The following is a 23,033-nucleotide window of genomic DNA, read 5'->3' on the forward strand; positions in this document are numbered from 1 at the left end:
TCTTCATAGAATAGGGTAGCTGGCAACCCAGGCATAAAGTTAAGAGACGACGATGACGGACGATCGTAAGCTGCTGCTGTCACTGTCCTCTGACTCCTCTCCTCCAGTCCAAACGAGCCAGTACCAACTCGTTCGCTGTCATGCGCTGTAGGTTAAGTCTCTCTCTCCTGCGGATTGACTGACTAACCGTATCTCTGTGCTGGCAGTTACGTCTCTCTCTCTCCTGCGGGATTGACTGACGAACTGTATCTCTGGCCCTACAATCACGGACTTTAGCCTAAGATTGAGGGGATTTCTTACATGAATGAATAAACATTGCATTCCCGGGTTTTGGCCTTAATATGTTCTACAGAGATATCTTACTCCTTTCGGTGCTCGTTACCGCACGGTATAGGACTACGAGTCTACCACAACATTGCACTATTATATGCTCTCTTGCTTAGGCAAAGCGCAGCCTTATTAGGGAATTAAACATACTGTGTGAGGGAATGGATGAGCTTGCTGGGGACCATTTCCTTCCTAAAGAAGTTTGTTTCCCTGAATAGACTGCAATTCAGACCTCTACAGTTTTTTTCCTACCGGGAAACTGAAATTTTATTAAAGATCTAGGAATGATTCTGAACATCTCTCGGTGCGTTAAGTATCTCTTGAGGTGATAGAAGAAGTTGCCGACTCTGGAGAGGGTTTCAGATGTCCTGGATCATAATCTGAAAGAAGTGGAAGCAATTCAGTCGTCCCTCCAGTCCTCGAAACGAGTTTTTGGAACCATGGTCCATATCAACTCTGATCTTCCACAGCTCTCTCATATCTTAGGAAGTATCTTCTCTCGGTCCCCGGTTCGGTTTACGAGAAAGAGCCTATTATAACAACAGGCGTAGAATGGAACGATCCTCTAGAGGTTCGTTACAGGATTGCAAAAGTCCGTTCGAATCGTCTCGATCGAAGGCAGCAACTACTGACTTCCGAGTGGAATCTTTCTTTAGAAGTATGTTGAGAGTTGTGGAGACTTTAGGGACGTCCTTCATTCATCTCTTCGCTAGGTTGAGGACGAAGAGGCTTCTTCTTCTCTGCTCCCTTTTTCTCGATCCGGGAGCGGTAACATTAAACGCCATCCTATGATATTGAACGGGGATGGATGTTTAGTCTTTTCCCCTTTTTCAATCACTTAGGAAATGTAATAAGATGATTTATATCATCACAGGGAGCGACAATGACGCTAATCGCCCCATGTTGGCCTTCAAGACCCTAGATTCCAGAGGTCACGTCCTTCCAAGGACCTTTTCCGAGAGAGTCGGTCTCCTTTAACACGAAAGGTACCTATAACCTCTCCGCTCTGAGTCTGACTACGTTCAGACTATCGAGATGTTGACAGCATAAGATTGCAGTCTTCCCTTTCCGTTTGAAGAATGGGATAAGCTGGCAGTCACAACTATTAAAGAATACGCAAATATGTTGTTGACGGCCTTTGGGCTCAGAGATTTGCTTCTGTCAAACAACAAAGCCCTTCACGATCTTTGAGTTCTGTGAAATCTCGAAACTCGCCCCCCATCTACTTTTTGTCTCACCTGTTTTCTCGGAGTCAGACACTCGTGCGAGATCAGGAGACATATAGTAGCCCTGAGTTTCTTGTTGACGAAGTCGGTTGCGTTTATACACCCCCGATGATCGTTTTAACATGAGACCAGGTTGGACTGTCAGGCATTCGTCCTTCGGGACTGAATCGCCTTTTTGCTCCTCGCTCCTTTCTCCTGCACCAGAAGCTCGAGTCAGGAGTGGCTCAGGAGTTGATTCGCTAACGACGTTGGGTTGCGTTGTGATACACCCCCCAAGTTTTTGCTTAGCTTGAATCGCCCAGGCAGTCCAAACACTCATCCTTCAGCGAAGAATAAGTTTGCCTTATGGTCTTCAAGGGTACCAGCCTTGCTGTCCTTGATTCGTCTGACTGGTCAACTGGTCGGTCACCTGACGTTAGTACAGACGGACTGACTGTGCATGTCCAGATCGAAGCTTTCAATATGGAACTTAGACATAGTCTGAAGTTCTTGATGTCAAAGCATTCGAACATCTCCTACCTGTTAACTTCTTGCATGTGATCAGGAAGGCATTTTTCTAACCACCCTAGATACGACAAAGAGGGTTAGTGAGATTTTAAGCCATCGTCACAAGTTTTGGCTTTAGAGAAACACAAGGCGGTGTGCTCTCTAAGCTTTTCGTTATGCCTAAGAATGGAAACCCGTTTTGTCCTTGGGCCAGGAGCTTGGAAGCAAGGATGGCACAAGTTAGTGGGCAGGAGCCAGAGAGAGTCCTGTGCCCTGTCAGGTCTCTCAAGTTTTATCTACATAAAACTCAAGAAAGTCGAAGTCGTACGGACAATCTGCAGTGTTCCGAAAAGACCAGACTTGCCATATCGAAGAACACCCTGGCTTTATTGTAAAGGAGGTCTTTCAAAAAAGCTCCTTCTTTGTGTTTGCACAAAGATTTGAAATCTTTTGATTTGAATGCTCACGAGGTGAGGGCGCGGCCTCGGAAGCATTTCAACAGAGCATGGCACTCAGCAACATCCTGAGTACCAGTTTTAGCGAAGCAACTCTGTGTTCAATTCACACTCCCTGCGAGATGTGAAGATGGCATATGAGATCTGCTGCTCGCTAGGGCCATACGTGTCTGCAGACACAATCTTGGGGGCAAGAAGTACCACTCATCCTATCCTGTAGAAAATGGTTAGGAAGAGCTCTTAATTTAGTAGTTGAGATCGCCGACAACGGTGACTTCTTAACTCTTAAGCCTTAGTTAACACACCTTAACTTTTGGCTAGGTGGGTCAGGTGGTGATATATAATATTTTTTATATATGTATTTTACTTCTTAGCCCTCATGGTATGGTCAATATGGTCTAGTCACGTCGTGGTCTCGCCCCTGTTGACAGATCATCTGGAGTGCACCAGCTATATAGGTCTCTACCTCGCTGGCAACTCTAGTAGCACAAGCAGACTTACGCGGCAGTAACCACGAAGTCAGCTATGCTAAACAGGTAAGGAATCAAGATATCAATTATCTGCATATATATGTTTCCTAAAATCTTCTATTCTGTCTACTCCCACCACCAAAGGTGGGATTCAGCTATATATATATCTGACAGGTAAGTTTCATGAACAAAATGATATTGTAATGATACAATTAAGTTTGTTCATACTTACCTGGCAGATATATATAATCAAGTACCCACCCACCTCCCCTCAGGAGACAGTGGAAATAAAAATTATGAATAGAAAATGGGAATGATTCCTGATACCCGCCTCCCAGCGGCGGGAATGGGTACTAACCACCTGACTCCACTGCTGTGTCGTAAGTGTTTAAATTTCTGTCGGATTCGGAAAAAATACAGCTATATATATATCTGCCAGGTAAGTATGAACAAACTTAATTGTATCATTACAATATCATTTTTCTAATGTTTCTCAGATTATGTTTCTCTCGCCCAGTTTTTCTGTTAAAACTTATAATGTCTCTACACAACCTTCTTCAGCTGCTCATTCTTCGGATGTCGCTTCGGAGTCTTCTCGCTCATCCTGTTTTTTTTATTTACCAATATCACAGTAGAGCCAGTTTCATTGTTTCATCCTGAAATTTGGAGATGATTTCAATCTCTCCTCTCTCTCTCCTCTCTCCTCTCTCGCTCCTCCTCTCCCTCTCCTCTCTCTCTCGTTAAAGGAAATATTTGTAGGGGGTTGCCTTCGTAGCACCTTCCACGGGTCCTGTAGTTCTCAGGCTGCTGATGTTGATGCTTCAAGGCGGTTCCGCAACCCCGTATTTTCATCCTTGCTTGTTTTGAGACGTAATGTGTCCTCCGTAGTTCTTGAGGAGGCTACGGCAGTTGGAGATTCACCTGCGCCATCGTTGACTGTATCGATACTGGTTGTCACCACCCACTCCTTTCTTAGGGTAGTTAGTAATCTTCCTTCTTCGTTCCCATTTATATACCTTAGGAGTGTGAGACGTAACGTGCTTACCGCTGTAATTGCTGGGGGGGCTACGGCCGTTCGCAGTTGTCTGCATCGTAATTAGCACCTTTTGTGCCCTCGGCCCCCTTTCTTAGGGTAGCTGGTAATTCCTTCTGCGGCTCCCATTGGTTCCGCAGTTCGTAACCCGTTATTAAAGCACTGTACCGCACAGTTGGTTCTCCACCTGCACAATGTCGGCGCTAGGTGTTCCTGTGGGTTACTCGTAGTGACTTTTCTCTCTCCTTATTTTCTCAACCTTTTCCTGCTGTTTTTCGGTTCCGCCTTAAAGGGTTTTCAAGGTGGGTTCGACTTTGATTCCGTGTCTATTGGGGGTACTTCTTTCCCTCACTTGCTCCGGACTCCAGTCTAGGTTTAGTATTGGTAACGGGGATTAGTTGGATCGTGTTTTGCGACCTCTTCGCTCTTAGGTGTGTGGCTCGCCTATTGTCGTCCCGGTCTCTTGTCATTGTCACTGGTGAGTGCGGAATTTCACAGTTAAGTGAGACTGGTTCAAGGTTAGGTCATCGTCTTGGTTGATACACGTTTGGCGCAACAGTATGGGAGTGACTTGCATGGGTGGGCATTCATCTCCAAGCCCAAGGCATATTCGGTTCAGGTGTAACGTTTTCGTCACTGGATAGTGAGGGTATGCGCAGTCGAGTGACTAACTCTTACAGGTTTTGCGGAACTGGTGACAGACAGTTCGCTCTTGTGAGTGGGTGGACAGCGGTCGGACAGCACGGGCTACATCATGATGTCTGGGGGGAGTGCGGGTTGCGCAGTCGAGTACGACTTGCACAGGAGTTTATCATCTTGTTGGTATATCGTTGCGCAATCGGATCGGTAGGCTCAGATATGATGGGATCTTGTATGTCGTTTGGTATCGAGCAGCCAGGCGTAGTAGGTTCCGGGTTCTTGGGTGCTGCTCTTGTCGGGGTTCGGCTTTTCTCCTTTTTTTCCTGTTCCGGTGTGTCCGAACAGATCTGACAGAGGATAGATACCTTTGAATTGAGACTCGTTTGCTAGTTGTGGGTTTTTGTTTCTCCGGCGAAGGAAGCGAGTATAACTGATTGTGGACTTTGTCCATTCTCTCTTTCTGCATTCCAGGCTCCGGAGGGATCTCAGTTATTCAAGTATTGTTGATACGTTGTATTCAACCAAGCCAGCAGTCTCTCAAACATCAAGTAGGGTAGTCTGGTTTCGGCGAGTCGGGTAGTTTTTGGGGAAGGACTTAAGCTAGCATCATTTTTCTGCATGAGGTAGGAGGTCCTCTGCCGGAGTCCGACTTCTGGTTTACGAGTTAGTTGAGGTTTTTCTATATTGTGTTCCTTCATTGATTCGTGTGGTAAGGGTTACGTATCATGAGGCTCGTATTTGGAGGGTGTTTGCATACCAGACTAACATTTCTGAGGGTTATGCTATGTTCTTGGCAAGGAGAGGAGGTACTATTGTTAAATCATTGCCTCAGCGCTATCCAGACACTCATAAGAATGGGTTCTTAGTCAATCCAAGGGCACAAGTATGCGGAGGGGTACCCTTTGGCTTACAGAGGAATGTTTCGCTGTCGGCGCTTGTGTAGGTGGTTTTTTGAGAGTTGTTGTGGTTTTTCACAACACCGTACCTTAAGGAATTTCAGTTTCCTCAGAGAGGTTACTCTCGGGGTCCTGTCGTTGCGGTAACTCAGTTTTATAGTTTGCTTGGTAGAGTTAGGGTGTTAGAAGTTTAGGGAAGCAGTGATAGTCTAAATGAACTTCAGGGTGATAGAAGTGTAGGGAGGCAGTGATAGTCTAAATGAACTTTATGGTGTTAGAAGTTTAGGAAGGCAGTGATAGTCTAATGAACTCTAGTGTTTCTGTTGGTCAATCTTAGACAGAGTGTATTGTCCCTTAGGCCCTTGAAGTTAGGCAGATCCCGATGGTCATGTTGGAATAACTACTACTTCTTCAGCACAAGTCATCTACATCAGTGAGCAGTAGAGAACTAAAGGTCCTGCACACTCAACTTCTCCTCCATACATGAGAGGCTACATAGCCACATGGGAGGTTCACCATTTCCCCATTTCCCCATCCACATGAGAGGTATAGAATACCACATGGGAGGTTCTTCAGACTCAGGCGGTACCTAGGACTCGACACCAACGGTATGGTACTTCCTATGCAAGCATCCTCACTTACTGAGCTGGACAACCAGGTGGAGGAGGTTTTGTTTTTTGTTTTTTGTTTTGCCTCCATGAATAAGAAGTATAGCTTATCACATGGGAGGTACTTCTGACTCAGATAGTACCTTAGACCCAACACTGACGTTGAAGTACTTTCTTTGCAAACATCCTCACCTACTGAGCTGGACAACTAGGTGAGGAGATTTGTTTTTACCTCCATGAATAAGAAGTATAGCTTATCACATGGGAGGTACTTCTGACTTAGACAGTTCCTTAGACTCAACACTGATGTTGAAGTACACTTTCTTTGCAAACATCCTCACCTCCGAGTTAGATAACTAGGTGAGGATACATGCTTTTATACATGCTAGGTTGCTTATGAGTTACCTGCGTATGTTCTGTGGACAGGTCGGGCTGAATGAGATTGACCCCGCCTCCGAGTAAATGTTGTTAATCGGGCTAATTCAGGTGTTCAGGGAGTGTATTGCAATATGAAGTTTTCATAATAAAACTAATATTGTAATACTTACCTGAACACCTGAATGATTCCCACCCTCCTCCCCACTTCAATTTGATAGTGAATGATTCAATTGAGGAGGAAGGCCACTGGTGGCCGGTATTTGCGGCAGCGTTGCCAATGGTAACACAGGTAACTCATTTGACTAGATTTTACCTGCAGCGTTGGTAACACTGACAGTTAAAATTACCCACTTAGTGGGTAAATTTGTGGGGATATAGTTCGGGCTGGTCAGTGACCAGGGCTAATTCAGGTGTTCAGGTAAGTATTACAATATTAGTTTTATTATGAAAACTTCATATTTTGTTAGTAAAATTCAAGAAAAACCCACTAAAAATTTGACGATCGCCTGCAGCCCTCCAAGCCTGCTGGTTCTGCCAGCGAGCGAGTAGGGAGCGTCAGGTCTGCCTCTCCCGTACTTTCAACCTCCTCGGGTTACACCGGGAGGAGCGGAGGTATTGAGGAGTGATCGTGAGGGGTGCCCCTCATGATCCCACCACGACGCCCTACGTGCCAGGTACGGTTCTTGGACCGGCCAGGACGTATGCGCAAGTGGATGGAGAAGACCGAGATGGCTGTCGCTGTTCCCCCTTCTTAGGAGGAAGGTTCTCGGAATATGCTCTTGTTCGAAGGGCTTAACGGTCCTACTCTGCAAGATGCTGTGACTTCCGAGATCCAGAGGAACTTTGCCGAGGTTATGGTGCTGATTCGTCAGCACAACGACCTCGGGGAAGGATCGCCGCTCCCACCAGCAGAGCCACGTCTCGGCTCGAGTCGTTTTGGGGCCCGAGAGGGAACCCAAATCGACGGTGGGTCTGCCGCGATCGGAGCTTGCCGACTGTGTTGAACCAGGTAGTCTCTCGTCTCCGGACAAGAAGGCTCTCTCAGTTCTGGCCGGTCGAACAAGCTACTTCCACCTCCTCTACTGCGACAGAGGTGTTTTTACGTGTCTTTGGACACTGTATTTGAATACCCCTTCGGTCCTCCTGAGAGGTTTCGACCTCGACAAGGACTGGAATGAGTCGGAGGACGGTATCGGCTCTCTCCTGTCAGGTGTCGATCAGCCCCACCCAGACGACGTTCACAGTGGCGGCAGACCCTTACCTACAGTATGAGTTCGTAACCCATCCTTGGGAAAACGTTTTCTCCTGACGATACGTTTTCCCAGGCTCTGAGAGGCCATCGCCGTAAGGCGATGGCTGCTCCTTTTCTTCTCCAACTGCTAGTTCCGCTGGGAAGGCAAGCCAGTATCCAATTCCTCCCCCATTCCCTCTCTCCTTACGGCTACGAGGGAAAGGGGAGGGATCCTACAGAGATTTCTCTGTAAGATCCCACGTTAGGGGCTGCGCTACCGGGGGGACCTTCGGGTCCTACCTGACGTAAGCCCCCGGTCGTTGAGGAGGGATCCTGCCCCTTCTCGATTTCTACGGGAATCGAGAGGACCACCAGCCGATATCGTTTGTTTTGACCGAATTCGTGGGGGTTTCGCAGAGTGCTTAGAATTCTACGGAATTTCTAGCGCACTCAGAGTGTTCGAGTTTTTTACGATCTCCAAACACTTAGGCGAGACCACGGTCCAAACTGAGCGAGAATCCCCGATAATTGTTACACGATAATCGGGAACCTCGCTTATGCTCGAATTCCTGTAATTTCTAGCATTTGGAAGAAGACTGCTGCTGAAAGAAGAGTATCTCACAGTAGGCGATTAACCTGGAATAGAGAAGAACGGACGGGAACTTCCAGTTGGCTTGAACTATCGTCTTCGGTATTCTGTTCACCATTGAAGCTTTCCTTTGGGAAAGACTTCTCCTTCACTCTCTTGACTAGAGAACGAAGGCGGTCGATCTCCAATCCTTATTCTCATTCCTCGAGGGGAAAAGAATTTAGGATGGAGGTCGTGGTACAGAACCTACAAATATACTACGTATATTACCCTCGCGACATGATTCTTTAACAGTTGAATTGTCCGGGGGGTAGGCGCATACCGTAGTTAACTCTACGGTTTGTGACCGAGACGAATTGTATCTTAATTGAACTGCAACTCGGGGTTGCCTGCAACCTCCCAGCAGTTATCAGTTTTGATTTTAGATACTTGGTATTGTCACGACAACACCAAATCAGCTTTTGTATTTACCGAAATTCGTTTCGTTTAAATATAATTGCTCGAGCGTATTCTTTATGCTCGATGGTTCTAGCCGAACGCATTCCTTCGTGGAAGGGATTAACTGGCAACTCAGGATGACGAGTCACCGAGAGCTACTGCGTATTGAACTGTTTGATAGCAGCTCAGTATCAGCTAGGTCTCGGAGATGCACGGTCGGTTACGTCTCTCTCTCCCCTGGTTTGATTGACTACCGACCGTATCTCTACCAACAATCATGGACGTAGTCTCTTGATTAACGGGATTCTCGCAATAATGAAGGACCATCTACTGCTGTGACGCTCGATTTCATCGCCTTCGACATTGCGAGAATTTTCAACAGAGATATCTCTTGGACTCTTTCATCTTCTGTTTACCCCGCACGGTAACAGAAGTCTGTACTAGTCTCCCGTCTGATCGCACCGCGATAATGCGAATGAATTTTGCAGACATCTGAGTTTGTCTTCAAAATATCTCGTATTCGTAGGTGTGCAATTATTCATTGTTCGCCCCGAATTAACAGATGTGTCCGAAGACATCGCCTACTCTCCGACCTGACAGCTCTACTTCCAAATGTTCAGCCCATGAGAAGCAGTTCTTCAGGCAGTATTTCCCTGTGTCTTCATTACTGAAAAGCGCTCCGCTTTTATGCAACTACGATCCTCACCGGACAGCAAATGAATAGCGGTTAGCGTTCTCAGTCTTTGTAGCACAGGTTCAGAATCTTGAGAATCCTTCTCTCGGTTCAGCTGTGAAGACGTAGGTTGCATTTTATGTACACCTTCGTCTTCAACGACACATAGTGTTGTTTCTCCTTAGCTGAGAATCAACTATACTATGAGATATCTTGCCATCAGGGACCTCGGTCTCTAGAAGGCAATTGACTTTCGCCTGTTGGGCACATGCCTTAAGAGAATCATCACCTCGCCTTCTGGCATCGGTGACGAACAAATTATTTGTTTAGTCTCTTGGCATAACCCTTTTAAGGCGAAGGTCACGTGACTTGCTCGGGTGCTTGGACAACTTGCCTCCTACCGAACTCTGTCAGTCGGCAGCTGTCAGAGCGCCCAGGTCAGTTACGAACTTCGCTGTGGACTTAGTTCGGTTGTTCCATAACAGTCTTTTCTTCGTCCTAACAGCTTGTCACAGTACCCATACCATCGACACCCACCATTGAGTGTCGGTGTCCTATCCACTACCGAGAAGAAGAACTTCACTGCATGGGGATAGGAGAATGTGAGACACTTCGCTGCAGACGGATAGACCAGTATGGGTACAGGACATCACCGAAGTCGAGAAGAGGGATAGGTCATACGACCATTCCCTTCTTTTCCTCTGAGGTAATTGCATGACTTTTCCTGCGAAGTCAAGCATCCAGGGGATGGGGATTCGTGACGCTCGATGTCGTACCGACTTCGTAGCGAAGACTCAGAACCCTTCGGTTCCTGACGATCGGTTAGAGTCCTTCACAATCCCCTCCCTAATGGACTTCACCGCCTTCGATGCGAAGGAGATGCTGCTTTGTCCTGTGAAAGCGCGACCGCGCTTTCTGAAGAAACTCGACATCCCAGGCTGAGTGTTGAAGACTCTTCGTCAGCACCAAGATGACCTAGAATTCTGTACACTCCCTCGAGTTACACAAGAACTTCTCCGTGGCGCAGGTACTGAAGGCAGGGGTCTGGTACAACCAGACCACTGGCACCTCCTTCTACCTTTTGTATATTGCCCACAGGTCCTTGGATCATTTTTCCTTGGGAACCCGTGGTGGCTGCTCAACACGTTGTGTAGCTAACCCAGACCCTAGCAGGCTGAACAGCTTCGAGTCCTGGTGTGACTGTAAGAATAGATAAGTGAATGAGAGAGTGACTGGCTTCTCTTCTATTTTTTCTTTTTCTCCCCCTCTACCTGTGGGTAGAGGGATACGGTCATCACCTTGCTGGATAAGACGAGATGCAGGTGAGCTACTCGACAGAGCCCCATCCTATCCCTTTCACTAGGGATGGGATGCGAAATATCCACCACTTCCCTCCTACAAGGGGGGGGAAGTGGATGCCAACAAGAGACAAACCATGACTTTATGTTGCCTCTTGCAAATAGGAACTTGTTCTTGTTTGCTGGTACGAAGAGATACGCTTGCCTCTCTCTTAGTACTTGGTCCAGAGGTCTGACCATTGATTCTGCGGTGCACAAAGGTCCCCGATCAATCGGACAGAGGCTTGGATCCCTCCCTCGCTCTTAACACCATGGGAGGCAATTCCAATGGTTGGGCGAACACCAGTCTGTTCACAAAAGACTCAGATTCCTCCCACCAAGAAGTGAGGTCTTCCCTATTGTAAAAGGGACCGAAAGGGTTTGTATGGCCATGTCGGAACAAATGACAATTTGTCCAAAATTGCATTTTTCCTAACTATACAAACCTGAGGTCCTTTTACACATAGTCCCACCTCATGCCACCTCTCACACTGCAGTTTTTGCTTGGGCCAAAAGCAAAAGTGATTTGTTTACCTCCCAGTCGCGCGCGCGCGCGCCTGTTGACAAGCAGTTAACTACCGAACCCCTTGTTCGAAAGCTTACGACCTATCCAGCTGCCGCTAGTACCTTCCTATTGTAAAAGGACCTCAGGTTTGTATAGTTAGGAAAAATGCAATTTTGGACAAATTGTCATATTATGTGCAAAGGACCAAAGGTATAAGAGGTAAAAGTGATAACCTGTGGTGTTCAGTGAAAGATCCTTTTCGTCCTCTTTCTAAAAATGTGCTCTCCTTCTTTTTAAGGAATTTGATTTCTGAGGTACACGGACAATGTCAGGACTCAGATATCAAAGTGTTTAGAGTCAAAGCTCATGAAATTAGAGCAGTGTCTACGTCTATGGCCTTTAGACGTAATCTGTCTTTGAAAGACATTATTAAATCTACATATTGGAGAAGCAATTCTGTCTTCGCATCTCATTATCTGACAGATTTGCAAACCACATATGAAAATTGCAGTACATTGGGGCCATTCATTGTGACTGACACGGTATTGGGTGAGGGAGAGAAGGATGTATCCCATCCTCACTAACATTTCTCCTTGATTATGGTTTTGTATTTTTAAGGTTGTCTGAAGATACAGGGAGTTTTTTGAGTATCTTTCAGTCTTTTAATGTCTTGGTGTATTTCTTAACCGGTTGTGGTGATCCCTCGTTTTTCATTGTATTTTGTGGTGATTTGTACTGCGCCCTGAGCAGGGGCATTATAGTCTTGTCCGTTACGGTCACGTCCTCAACGGCAAGTACTTATTATTGTGTCCGGCTCACGGATCCATATATCCTGTCGGTACAATAAAGGCCAGCAGACTACAGAGGCAGTAACCACTGAGTCAGCGGTCTTTAAAGGTAAGGAACCTATATCTTCGGATAATTCCAACAGTTGTTATTTTAGCTGCCATTGTCCCACCACCTAAATGTGTCAATCAGCTAGATGTAACCACCGGGTAAGTTATATAAGTGAAAATGACATTTTTATAATAATATAAAGTTTCACTTATACGTACTTACCCGGTGGTTACATAACGAAGCCCGCCCTCCTCCCCTCATATGGACAGGTAGGCATGAAACTTCTGATTTATTGTTGGAATGGTTCCTGGTACCTGGTAGAGGGCGGGAGTAGAGGGATCACCTGTCAAACCATTAGCGCTACCGCGAATTTCAAATTCTGCCGTGACGTCAGGAGACGACAGCTAGATGTAACCACCGGGTAAGTATAAGTGAAACTTTATATTATTATAAAAATGTCATTTCAAAGCATTTTTATAGGGGTTCCAACTATTCGCGTGTTCCAACTATTCACAGGGTGGTCTGGTATGCATCCCCCGCGAATACGGGGGGACCACTGTAGCAGTGAAGTGTTGTGCAGTGGAGGAGGTGACTACTTGTCCCTTGATTCTCCTAGACAAAGGTCACTGTCCCGCTTCCCCACAGCGGGGAGAAGACATACCGAAGGTCTAAGGGAGGTTGGGGGGTTGCATACAAGAAGTCGTTCCCTCAGTCGAACCTGTTGTTGGTCCCAGGTATCAACAGACAAGCGTTGGAAAGGATGCTTTCTAGATATGGATGGAAGAGGTGACTATCTGGCACCTCAAATCTCCTAGACTTAAGGGGGCTGGCCGGCTAATGCCATTTTTTAAGGACAGGACTTTGATATTCATACCACTTAACCCTTTAACGCCGACTGGACGTATTTTACGTCAACATTTTTTGTCTCTCGGGTGCCGACTGGACGTATTTTACGTCGACATACAAAAGTTTTTTTAAAAATTCGCAGAAAAATACTTTTAGGCTACCAGCCGAAAACTCTTGAATCACACGCCTTGGGGGTAGCTGCTGGGAGTTCACAGATCAAGGTGTTGTTTTGTTTACAATCGTTACGCAGGCGCGCAAGCGCGAATTTCTTTCTTGCCGCACTAAAAAGTATCTGTGACACATCTCAGAAATTATTTGGTCACTTTGACATAATTTTTGTACCATTTTAAATTAGCCGTTACATGGAGTATTATATATGAAAATGTGTGCATTTTTATGTAGAATACAGCAAAAAAATACTCATAATTGTAGCTTTTATCAGTTTTGAGATATTTTCAAATAAATAACGATGTGCCAAAATTTCAACCTTCGGTCAACTTTGACTCTTACCGAAATGGTCAAAAACGCAATTGTAAGCTAAAACTCTTATAATTTAGTTATATTCAATCATTTACCTTAATTTTGCAACTAATTGGAAGTCTCTAGCACAATATTTCGATTTATGGTGAATTTATGAAAAAACTTTTTCCTTATGTCCGCGCGGTAACTCTTCCGAAAAAAATCATACATGCGATTGTGGTAATGTTTGCACCATTTTAAATTAGCCTTTACATAAAGTTTTATATATGAAAATATGCGCAATTTCATGCACAATACAACTAAAAACAACCCATGGTTGTAGCTTTTATCAATTTTGAAATATTTTCATATAAAAAAATGATAAGTGACAAATTTTCAACCTTCGGTCAACTTTGACTCTACCGAAATGGTCGAAAAACGCAATTGTAAGCTAAAACGCTTATATTCTAATAATATTCAAGCATTTACCTTCATTTTGCAACAAATTGGAAGTCTCTAGCACAATATTTCGATTTATGGTGAATTTATGAAAAAAATAACATTTTCTTTACGTCCGCGCGGTAACTCTTCCGAAAAAATCATAGGTGCGATTGTGGTAATGTTTGTACCATTTTCTATTAGCCGTTACATAAAGTTTTATATATGAAAATATGCACAATTTCATGTAGAATACAACAAAAAATAATTGAAGGTTGTAGCTTTTCTCATTTTTTAAATATTTGTATATAAATCACGATAAATAGAAAAAAAACCACATTCGGTCAACTTTGACTCTACCGAAATGGTCGAAAAACACAATAGTAAGCTAAAACTCTTACAGTCTAGTAATATTCAGTCATTTATCTTCATCTTGAAACAAATTCAAAGTCTCTAGCACAATATTTAGATTTATGGTGAATTTAAAAAAAAAAAACTTTCCTTTCCTCTGCGCGCGGATTCTCCGCCACAAATCTCCGAAATGCGTACGTCCCATTCTCGGAATATTTGCTCCATTTCATATTAGGCATTTCATAGAGTTTTATATATGAAAATGTGCGCAATTTCATGTAGAATAAAACGAAAAATATTTGAAGGTTGTAGCTTTTCTAATTTCTGAAATAATTACTTATAAAAAATATATATAAAAAAATTTGACAGTTGGTTAACTTTAACTCGTCAGATATGGTCGAAAACTGCATTTGTAAGCTAATACTCTTACAGTATAGTAATATTCAATCATTTGTCTTCATTTTGAAAAGAAATTAGAAGTCTCTAGGACAATATTTAGATTTATGGTGAATTTAAAAAAAAAAATATTTGTTTACGTCCGCGCGTTACGAATTCATGCATTATTTTGTGATAATATTTTCTCTGTGTTGCTTTTATTGTTTTACAATGTGTTATATACCAAAATGATCGCAATGTAGTGTACATTACAACGAGAAAAAAAAGTAACTTGTTACCTTTAATCTTTTTGTGCACAGCGCGATTTGAATACAATTATATATGAAATTTTATTTTTGCTCTATCATATATTGCATTATTTATATATGATAATGATAATTTTTTTCATTTCTGATGGTTGCATACTAAACTTCAGCCAATGACAAAAAAAAGGAGCCAAAAACAAACTCTTAATCTTGAAAACTAAGCGCGCTGTGATTTTTTGAAAAAAAAAATTTTTCCGCTTCCGCACTCACTCTGAAACACCTCTGGCACACGGGAGACATTTTTTTTTACCGCTTCGGCGTTTAAGGGTTAATAAGGTGACTTGGAACATCTCCAAACCGCATATGATTTTTGCCTCTGACCTTCGGTTTTGTGACGCCAGGGTGATTTATCCCAAAAATAACCATTTTTCAAATTCTATCTCCTCCCTTGATATTTAATATTAAGACCTAGGATTACTACCATATATAGATCTGATGTAGACCTCCAATCGAATGAGGAGTTTTTTTTCTAAAAGTCATTTTTTTGCTAGGTAAGAATTTTTCAATATGGTAAAAAAATAAACCCTATAAATCAGGAGAAAAAAATTTATAAAAAAGAGACGAAACAAAAATTGGAAAAAGGGGCTCTATTTGATTGTTCTATAATGTCTTTCTGAGTTATATACCAAATTCCAATGTTATAGCTTTAAAACTAAGTGAGAAGATAGATTTTGAAGGTCAATAAGTATAGTTTTGAGATACGGGCATTTAAAGTTTTCCTTCGTATTTCTATATAGACAATGTTAATAAATAATGATTATTATCAATGTATATTTCTTTTTTGTGTATAAATAAACCAAAACTATTTTATTTATCATAATTTAATCATAAATGATGATCCTTTTGCTCATATATTATAGCCTGGGGCACTGCTTGAGGCAAGATGGGGCAGTCCTTCCTACGCAACTCTCTCTCCCCTTCACTAACTCGGCTTATTACAGAGAATTTTCTTCTTCTGTATGTTAGCGAGATGTTTTCCTTGTAGTTTCCTCTTTGGCATGAAGAAATTCTTGCCGAAACAAAGATAAACAAACGTAAATGCAAGAGAATGTCATAGGTGAAACTCGAAGGTGTACTCTCTTTTTACAAAGACAATTTAATAAATCATGATTATTAAGAATTTCATATTCCATTTTGGGTATTAAAAAACCAAAACTTTGTTATTTATCATAAATGAAGATCTCTTTGCTTAAAGATCGTAGCCTTGGGCACAGTGTGATGTGTGCTGTCAGGCAAGACGGGGGCGTTACTACACAACCCTCCCCTCTCTCTTCACTAACTACACGTATATTATGATATTCTGTAATAATACTTGAGCGATTTTTCTTCGTCTGTATGTTAGCGAGATGTTTTCCTTGTCTTTTCGTCATTGGCATGATGAAATTCTTGCTGAAACATACATAAACATATGTAAAAGCAAGCGAATGTCAGAGGTGAAATCGAATGTGTCAACTAGTACTTGAAGTTTGTGCTCACACTGATGGTTGGACTTGGTAGTTGACTGAAGTGAAGTTTCCCTTCTTGACTCGGGGAATGTCTTCAGATGCCATTTCTCCCAATTTCTTTGACAATAATTATCAAAATTTACGATAATAGAATAAACATTGCATTTTCTTGTACGGATCAATGTTTTAGGCTTATTGAGTTATGTTAACTAATTACCCTGTAACTACGAAAGTAAGAGGAATTTTGACGAAATATTTCGTATACGTATTCTCAATTGCATATGAAGCCCCATGAATTTTTTCATGACTGCATTTTTCGCCTTATACCCCCATATATAAGGGTTCCAGCCGGCCCCCTTAAAGTCACTGTCCTGCTCTTCTGCACCTGGGAGAAGACATACTGGTAGTCGAAGGGAGTCTGAGGGGCTTTCCCCCAGTAGTTGCCCCACCAGCCTCTGACAAGGCGTTTTGTAATGCTTTTATGGGTTTCGACTGAACACTGCTGGAAAAGTTTGCCTTTGAGCTTCCTGTACTTGAGCATTCCAATAGCCAGTCCTCTCCCGGGCTTTCACTGCCAGAGGTGTGGAGTTGCTCACCTTCTCATATACACTTTTAAGGTGGAAGTACTGACTTGTTGTCCATTGAAGAGGAAGTGGATCAGAGCTTTGATCCTGCTATGTCATTTTGGATGGGCATCAGGTTAGGGCGCTCAGATATCTCTCGTATCTGGTGTTGTTTGTTGCACACCAATCTCCGTCCAGGCACTCTGCACCATCTGTGGAGCTACACTCCCATGCTCCAGCTCACGTGGAGCTTTCCACACCTTCCCTGTCACCAGCTGTTGGTAGTTTGGCATTAGCTGTTGGGTGCCCAACGACAGTCTCCTTGTTTGTCTTCGGTAAATCGGACTCGGATTCTAACCGATATCGGCATAATTGAGCGATACCTATCAGGCTGCTGACGTCTACATAAAATTATGGAATGAAAACATAACGAATATGCATCTTTTCCGTGAATCTTTTGAAAATTATACTTTACTCTATCCTATTATATTGTTTATATTCTCATATTATGTATTGTATCATAAAATACTAACAAAGCGGTCAATGTTTTTGTTTGAAAATCAACTGATGACGAATACAAGTTTATTTTGTTGTATTTAACTCGATTCGGAGCGAATTGTTTTGCTTCTAGTTAGAATAAAAGAATATCTAGATACTTTACTTATGTGAGACAAGATCATCATTTCGTTATAAGACGTGTTAATTTTAAGTTGAAATATGAATTTAATATGTCTCGTTGGGAACTTAAATTTTTTTTTTCGTTAACCCTTTAATGCCGAAGGGGTATGATAAAAATCGTCTCCCGTATGCCGAGGGGGGTCTCGGAGTGAGCGCCGAAGCGGAAAAAAATTATATTTTTTTTAAAATCACAGCGTGCTTAGTTTTCAAGATTAAGAGTTCATTTTTGGCTCCTTTTTTTGTTGTTGCCTGAAGTTTAGTATGCAGCCATTAGAAATGAAAAAAATTTCATTATCATATATAAATAATGCGATATATGATAGTGCGAAAACAAAATTTCATATATAATTGTATTCAAATCGCGCTGTGAGCAAAACGGTTGAAGCTAACGAGTTAATTTTTTTTGTATTGTACACTAAATTGCGATCATTTTGGTATATAATACATTGTAAAATGATCAAAGCAACACAGAGAAAATATTATCACAAAATGATGCATGAATTCATAACGCGGGGATGTAAAAAAATGTTTTTTTTTTAAATTCACCATAAATCTAAATATTGTTTTAGAGACTTCCAATTTGTTTCGAAATTAAGATAAATGATTGAATATTACTATACTGTAAGAGTTTTAGCTTACAATTGCAGTTTTTGACCATTTTGGACAAGTTAAAGTTGCTCGAATGTCGAATTTTTTTATATATATATTTTTTATATGCAAATATTTCAAAAATGAGAAAAGCTACAACCTTCAATTATTTTTTTTTGTATTCTACATGAAATTGCGTACATTTTCATATATAATACTTTATGAAACGCCTAATATGAAACGGAGCAAATATTACAAGGATGCAACGTACGCATTTCGGAGATTTGCGGCGGAGAATCTGCGCACGAAGGGGAGGAAAGTTTTTTTTTTTTAAATTCACCATAAATCTAAATATTGTGCAAGAGACTTTGAATTTGTTTCAAAATGAAGATAAATGACTGAATATTACTAGACTGTAGGAGTTTAAGCTTACAATTGCATTTTTTGACCATTTCTGTAGAGTCAAAGTTGACCGAACGTGGTTTTTTTTCTATTTATCATGACTTATATGCAAATATTTAGAAAATGAGAAAAGCTACAACCTTCAATTATTTCTTGTTGTATTCTACATAAAATTGCACACATTTTCATATAAAAAACTTTATGTAACGGCTAATTTAAAATGGTGCAAACATTATGACAATCGGACGGAAAAATGTCTGATTTTTTCGGAAGAGTTACCGCGTGGACGTAAGGAAATTTTTTTTTTTTTCATAAATTCAACATAAATCGAAATATTGTGCTAGAGACTTCCAATTTGTTGCAAAATGAAGGTAAATGATTGAATATTACTAGAATATAAGAGTTTTAGCTTACAATTGCGTTTTTCGACCATTTCGGTAGAGTCAAAGTTTACCGAAGGTTGAAATTTTGGCACTTATTGTTATGTATATGAAAATATTTCAAAACTGATAAAAGCTACAACCATGGGTTGTTTTTAGTTGTATTGTGCATGAAATTGCGCACATTTCCATATATAAAACTTTATGTAACGGCTAATTTAAAATGGTGCAAACATTACGACAATCTCACGAAAAAATTTATCGGAAGAGTTACGGCGCAGACGTAAGGAAAAAGTTTTTTCCATAAATTCACCATAAATCGAAATATTGTGCTAGAGACATCCAATTTGTTGCAAAATGAAGGTAAATGATTGAATATTACTAGAATATAAGAGTTTTAGCTTACAATTGCGTTTTTTGACCATTTTGGTTAGAGTCAAAGTTGACCGAAGGTCAAAATTTTTGGCACTTATCGTTATTTATATAAAAATATTTCAAAACTGATAAAAGCTACAATCATGAGTATTTTGTTGTTGTATTCTACATGAAATTTCGCACATTTTCATATATAATACTCCATGTAACGGCTAATTTAAAATGGTACAAAAATTATGTCAAAGTGACTAAATAATTTCTGAGATGTGTCACTGATACTTTTTAGTGCGATAAGAAAGAAATTTTCTCTTGCGTGCCTGCGTAACGATTGTAAACAAAACAATGCCTTGATCTGTGAGCTCCCAGCATCCCCCAAGGCGCGTGATTCAAAAGTTTTCGGCTGGTAGGCCTATAAGTATTTTTCCGCGAATTTAAAAAAAACTTTTTTTATGTCGACGTTTAATACGTCCAATCGGCACCCGGGAGACAATTTATCTCAGCGTTTAATACATCCAATCGGCGTAAGAGGGTTAACAGTGACTGACTAAACCACTTTTGTTTACAAAATCATATGATTCCTTGGGTCGGTTTCCAGATTTTTGGTTGAGCTCAGATGCAACATTTACTCAAAATTTTTTGTTGAAATCCGATTATTTTAAGTTCTAATACGATCGAGGTCCGGGCCTCTACTGTACTTCATTTTCTTGTACGGATCAGTGTTTTTGGCTTATTGAGTTACTTATAATAATTACCCGGTAACTATGAAAGTAAAAGGAATTTTGATAAAATATTTTGTATACACATTCTCCATTGCTATCGAAGCTCCATCAGTTTTTTCATGATTTTGCATTTTTTTCCCAATATTGGTCGGCCGGTGCCCTTAAGCCCATTCTGCTATTGCTCTACCGGAGGCATAAAGATCTTTGCTTATCATTTTTTTTTTTATTTAAGCTTAAAAAAAAAAGTGAACATTTTTCAGTACGTACCTTGAGACCATTGTTAGTGATTGGCCTGATATTGCGGAAGGAAGCATAGGATGTTCTATTATCACTTAACCTTTTCAGTAAAGTGCTGAGTTAGGAGAGTCAGAGGGCACATTGTACCTGGAGGACCCACCACTCTTAGTGGATGGGTCATGACGTTATTTCAGTGTAGGTGTCAATGTTTTCTGGTTGTTTTATTTTGGTGCTGCACCCAGGACAAGGATGGGCACCTATCATACTTTGCTAGCAATAGGAGCATTCCCATTTGCTGCAAAGTTTCACCTAAGTAGGAGGCAACCCTTGGCTCTACCACCACACTACTACGAGTTAAGATGAGCGCCAGCCAGGGGCAGTATTCATCTGCATAGCTCTCTTAACTAATAGGAATGACAAGCATTGTTTTTTCAATACTAGCAATTTTTCTATTTCAAATTCATTACATGACATAATGCTTTAGAGTAGAATATGTCCATGATCCCATCTCCTTTCAGTGTGGAATCAGCTATATAATTACTGGGTAAGTCACATATACGTATAAAAATGAGATTTTGTATATACTTACCCAGTAATTATAGGATCAGAGCCTGCCCACCTCCCCTCTGATGGACATTAGGCATAAAACAGAATGACATGATTAGCTAAGTCGTTCCTAGTATTGCCATTTGGGGACGGCACTGTATACCTACACTGAACCATCAAAGCTCTACGGGCAAAATTTGAATTTAGGTTGGGTAAGTATATACAAAATCTAATTTTAATATAAAAATGTCATTTTTATATAAGTAACTTGCCCAGTAATTACTTAGCTGAGTTTCTCTTGCCTCAACAGCCCAAAATAAATGGGTTAGCGCTTCACAGTATAGTTTAGGTGACTGGTACTGCTCATGGTACTTGGTGTAAAACTTTCGATTGTAACGGTTAACTTTCCTTTTCCAAGTAGCGTAATAAACGCTAATATTGGTTCACCACTAGACTGATATTTTCAGTAATGAAATACATATCTGCAAGTCTCAAATGGCTTTTGATAGGAATTAAGATATATGTATAATGGTACCTGTGTACTTTAATTTTTGTTAGTAAAGGATTAATTGAATATCTTCTTACACTTTTCTTTGCAAAGACCTGAAAGTGTAAGGGCAGTATGTAGTAGGGAGAGAAATTGTGCTTAAGTTTAGTGGCTTATTTTAGGAGAATAGCTGTTCTCGAGAGGTGCGAAGCATGCTACGAATGCCCAAAGTTTTCATCAACCATTGAGCTCTTAGCTCCCATGCTACTAACTCGCCTGGAGCTGAGCTAGTCTGGTGCCAACCCTCTGCCCACCAATTTTCTACTACTACTGGCCCTCATTATTTTTTTCCAGCTGCTCCCTTGCATTGCTCCCTTGCATCCTTCCCATGCCATTGCCAGTCTTGTGTCTGGATTAATAGATGTTAACCTTGTCATAGTGAAATGTTGGATTATATTTTTAAATGCTCCCATTTGCCAACATTAAGATCCAAGCGTAAAAAAACATGTCAACAGTCATACATACTTGAGGGATTGTTTTCACATATGCCAGACACTGATTACTCACACAGACACAATCAGACACACACACACTATTGATTCCTTTGATTATCCTTACAAAATATGAATAAAATTGATTTTATTATTAACCTTTGCTTATGGCGACCATTTCTGTTTCCTTGAGGAGATCCCATCTCTCCTCCCTCAATCCTGTCTGGCCACACACCATTTTCACCAAGCAGTTTGCAAATCAGATTTTTAACTTATACCCTGACAAAATTTTTCTAAAGTTTAACATCATATAACGTACTGTTTTATTACTTTACACTCATAATTTTATTAAATTTATGTTGATTGAAGTTAAAATAATGATGAAAAGACATTTTAGCATCTTTAATTAACCTAGGTGTTGTTATTTTGCAGTACTGGCACAACTTTATACGTAGAAGACCAATCGCTTGAGCCATGGTTTGAAACTGGGACACAAGGTCCATCAAAGATGCCCTCTTTCTCAGACACCATGCAGTGGCTATCATCCATTAACCCAGTAGGTCAGGTCAGTACTTTATAACATGTAGAAGGAGAAAATATCATTTTAATTTTTATTAGTTCACTTTAGTCACTCCATATGGGGCTACTTTTTTGGTTTAGTAAAGGCAGTTTTAAATGTTCTTTGCAATACTCCTTCAGCTGCAGGTCCTTTTAATTTTCTGTAAAATAAAACAATTGAGATGGCTTTGTCTATCCATCCACAATTTTTCTATCAGAACATTTTTGTCCATCTTTCAGATCTTGAAAATTACTGAGGCTTGAGGAGTGCAAACACTCTCCAGTCATCAAATAACAAATTGCAGCCATCTAGCCTTGATAGTTATTATTTTATTTAAGGTTAAAGTTAGCCATAATCTTGCATCTGGCAACGATATAGGACAGGCCACCACCAGGCTATGGTTAAAGTTTCAAACAGCATTGTACCGGGACCACCGAAAGATAGATCGATCAGTTTTTGGTAGCCTTGATTATACTCTCCAAAGAAAACTTGATTGCACCAAAGCATTATTTTTTTCTTTCTTTCACTCTCTGACCAATTCTTGTGCTTTTTTATTGCTTGAATAACAAACTTAAAATCTTTTCCTCCTATAGTTTTCCTCGTCATTTAAATGAATCCTTTGAGTGAGCTTTCCCTTTGA

At 41.2% G+C, this 23,033-nt stretch overlaps 1 protein-coding gene across 6 annotated transcripts in view; it reads left to right on the forward strand.

The window, feature by feature from the left end:
* The window catches only part of LOC135225834 (ATP-binding cassette sub-family C member 10-like), a 307,903-nt gene that overhangs the window by 223,165 nt on the left and 61,705 nt on the right, over positions 1 to 23,033 (forward strand). For 5 of the 6 annotated variants that reach the window (XM_064265366.1, XM_064265365.1, XM_064265368.1 and 2 more), the window contains exon 20: positions 22,267 to 22,399. In XM_064265366.1, the coding sequence (XP_064121436.1) occupies positions 22,267 to 22,399 (133 nt within the window). The remainder of the gene's footprint in view (positions 1 to 22,266; positions 22,400 to 23,033) is intronic. The other variant, XM_064265370.1, reaches the window with a different exon arrangement.

This window comes from Macrobrachium nipponense, chromosome 13 (genome assembly GCF_015104395.2).
Source record: "Macrobrachium nipponense isolate FS-2020 chromosome 13, ASM1510439v2, whole genome shotgun sequence".
Classification (NCBI taxonomy): Eukaryota; Metazoa; Arthropoda; class Malacostraca; order Decapoda; family Palaemonidae; genus Macrobrachium; species Macrobrachium nipponense.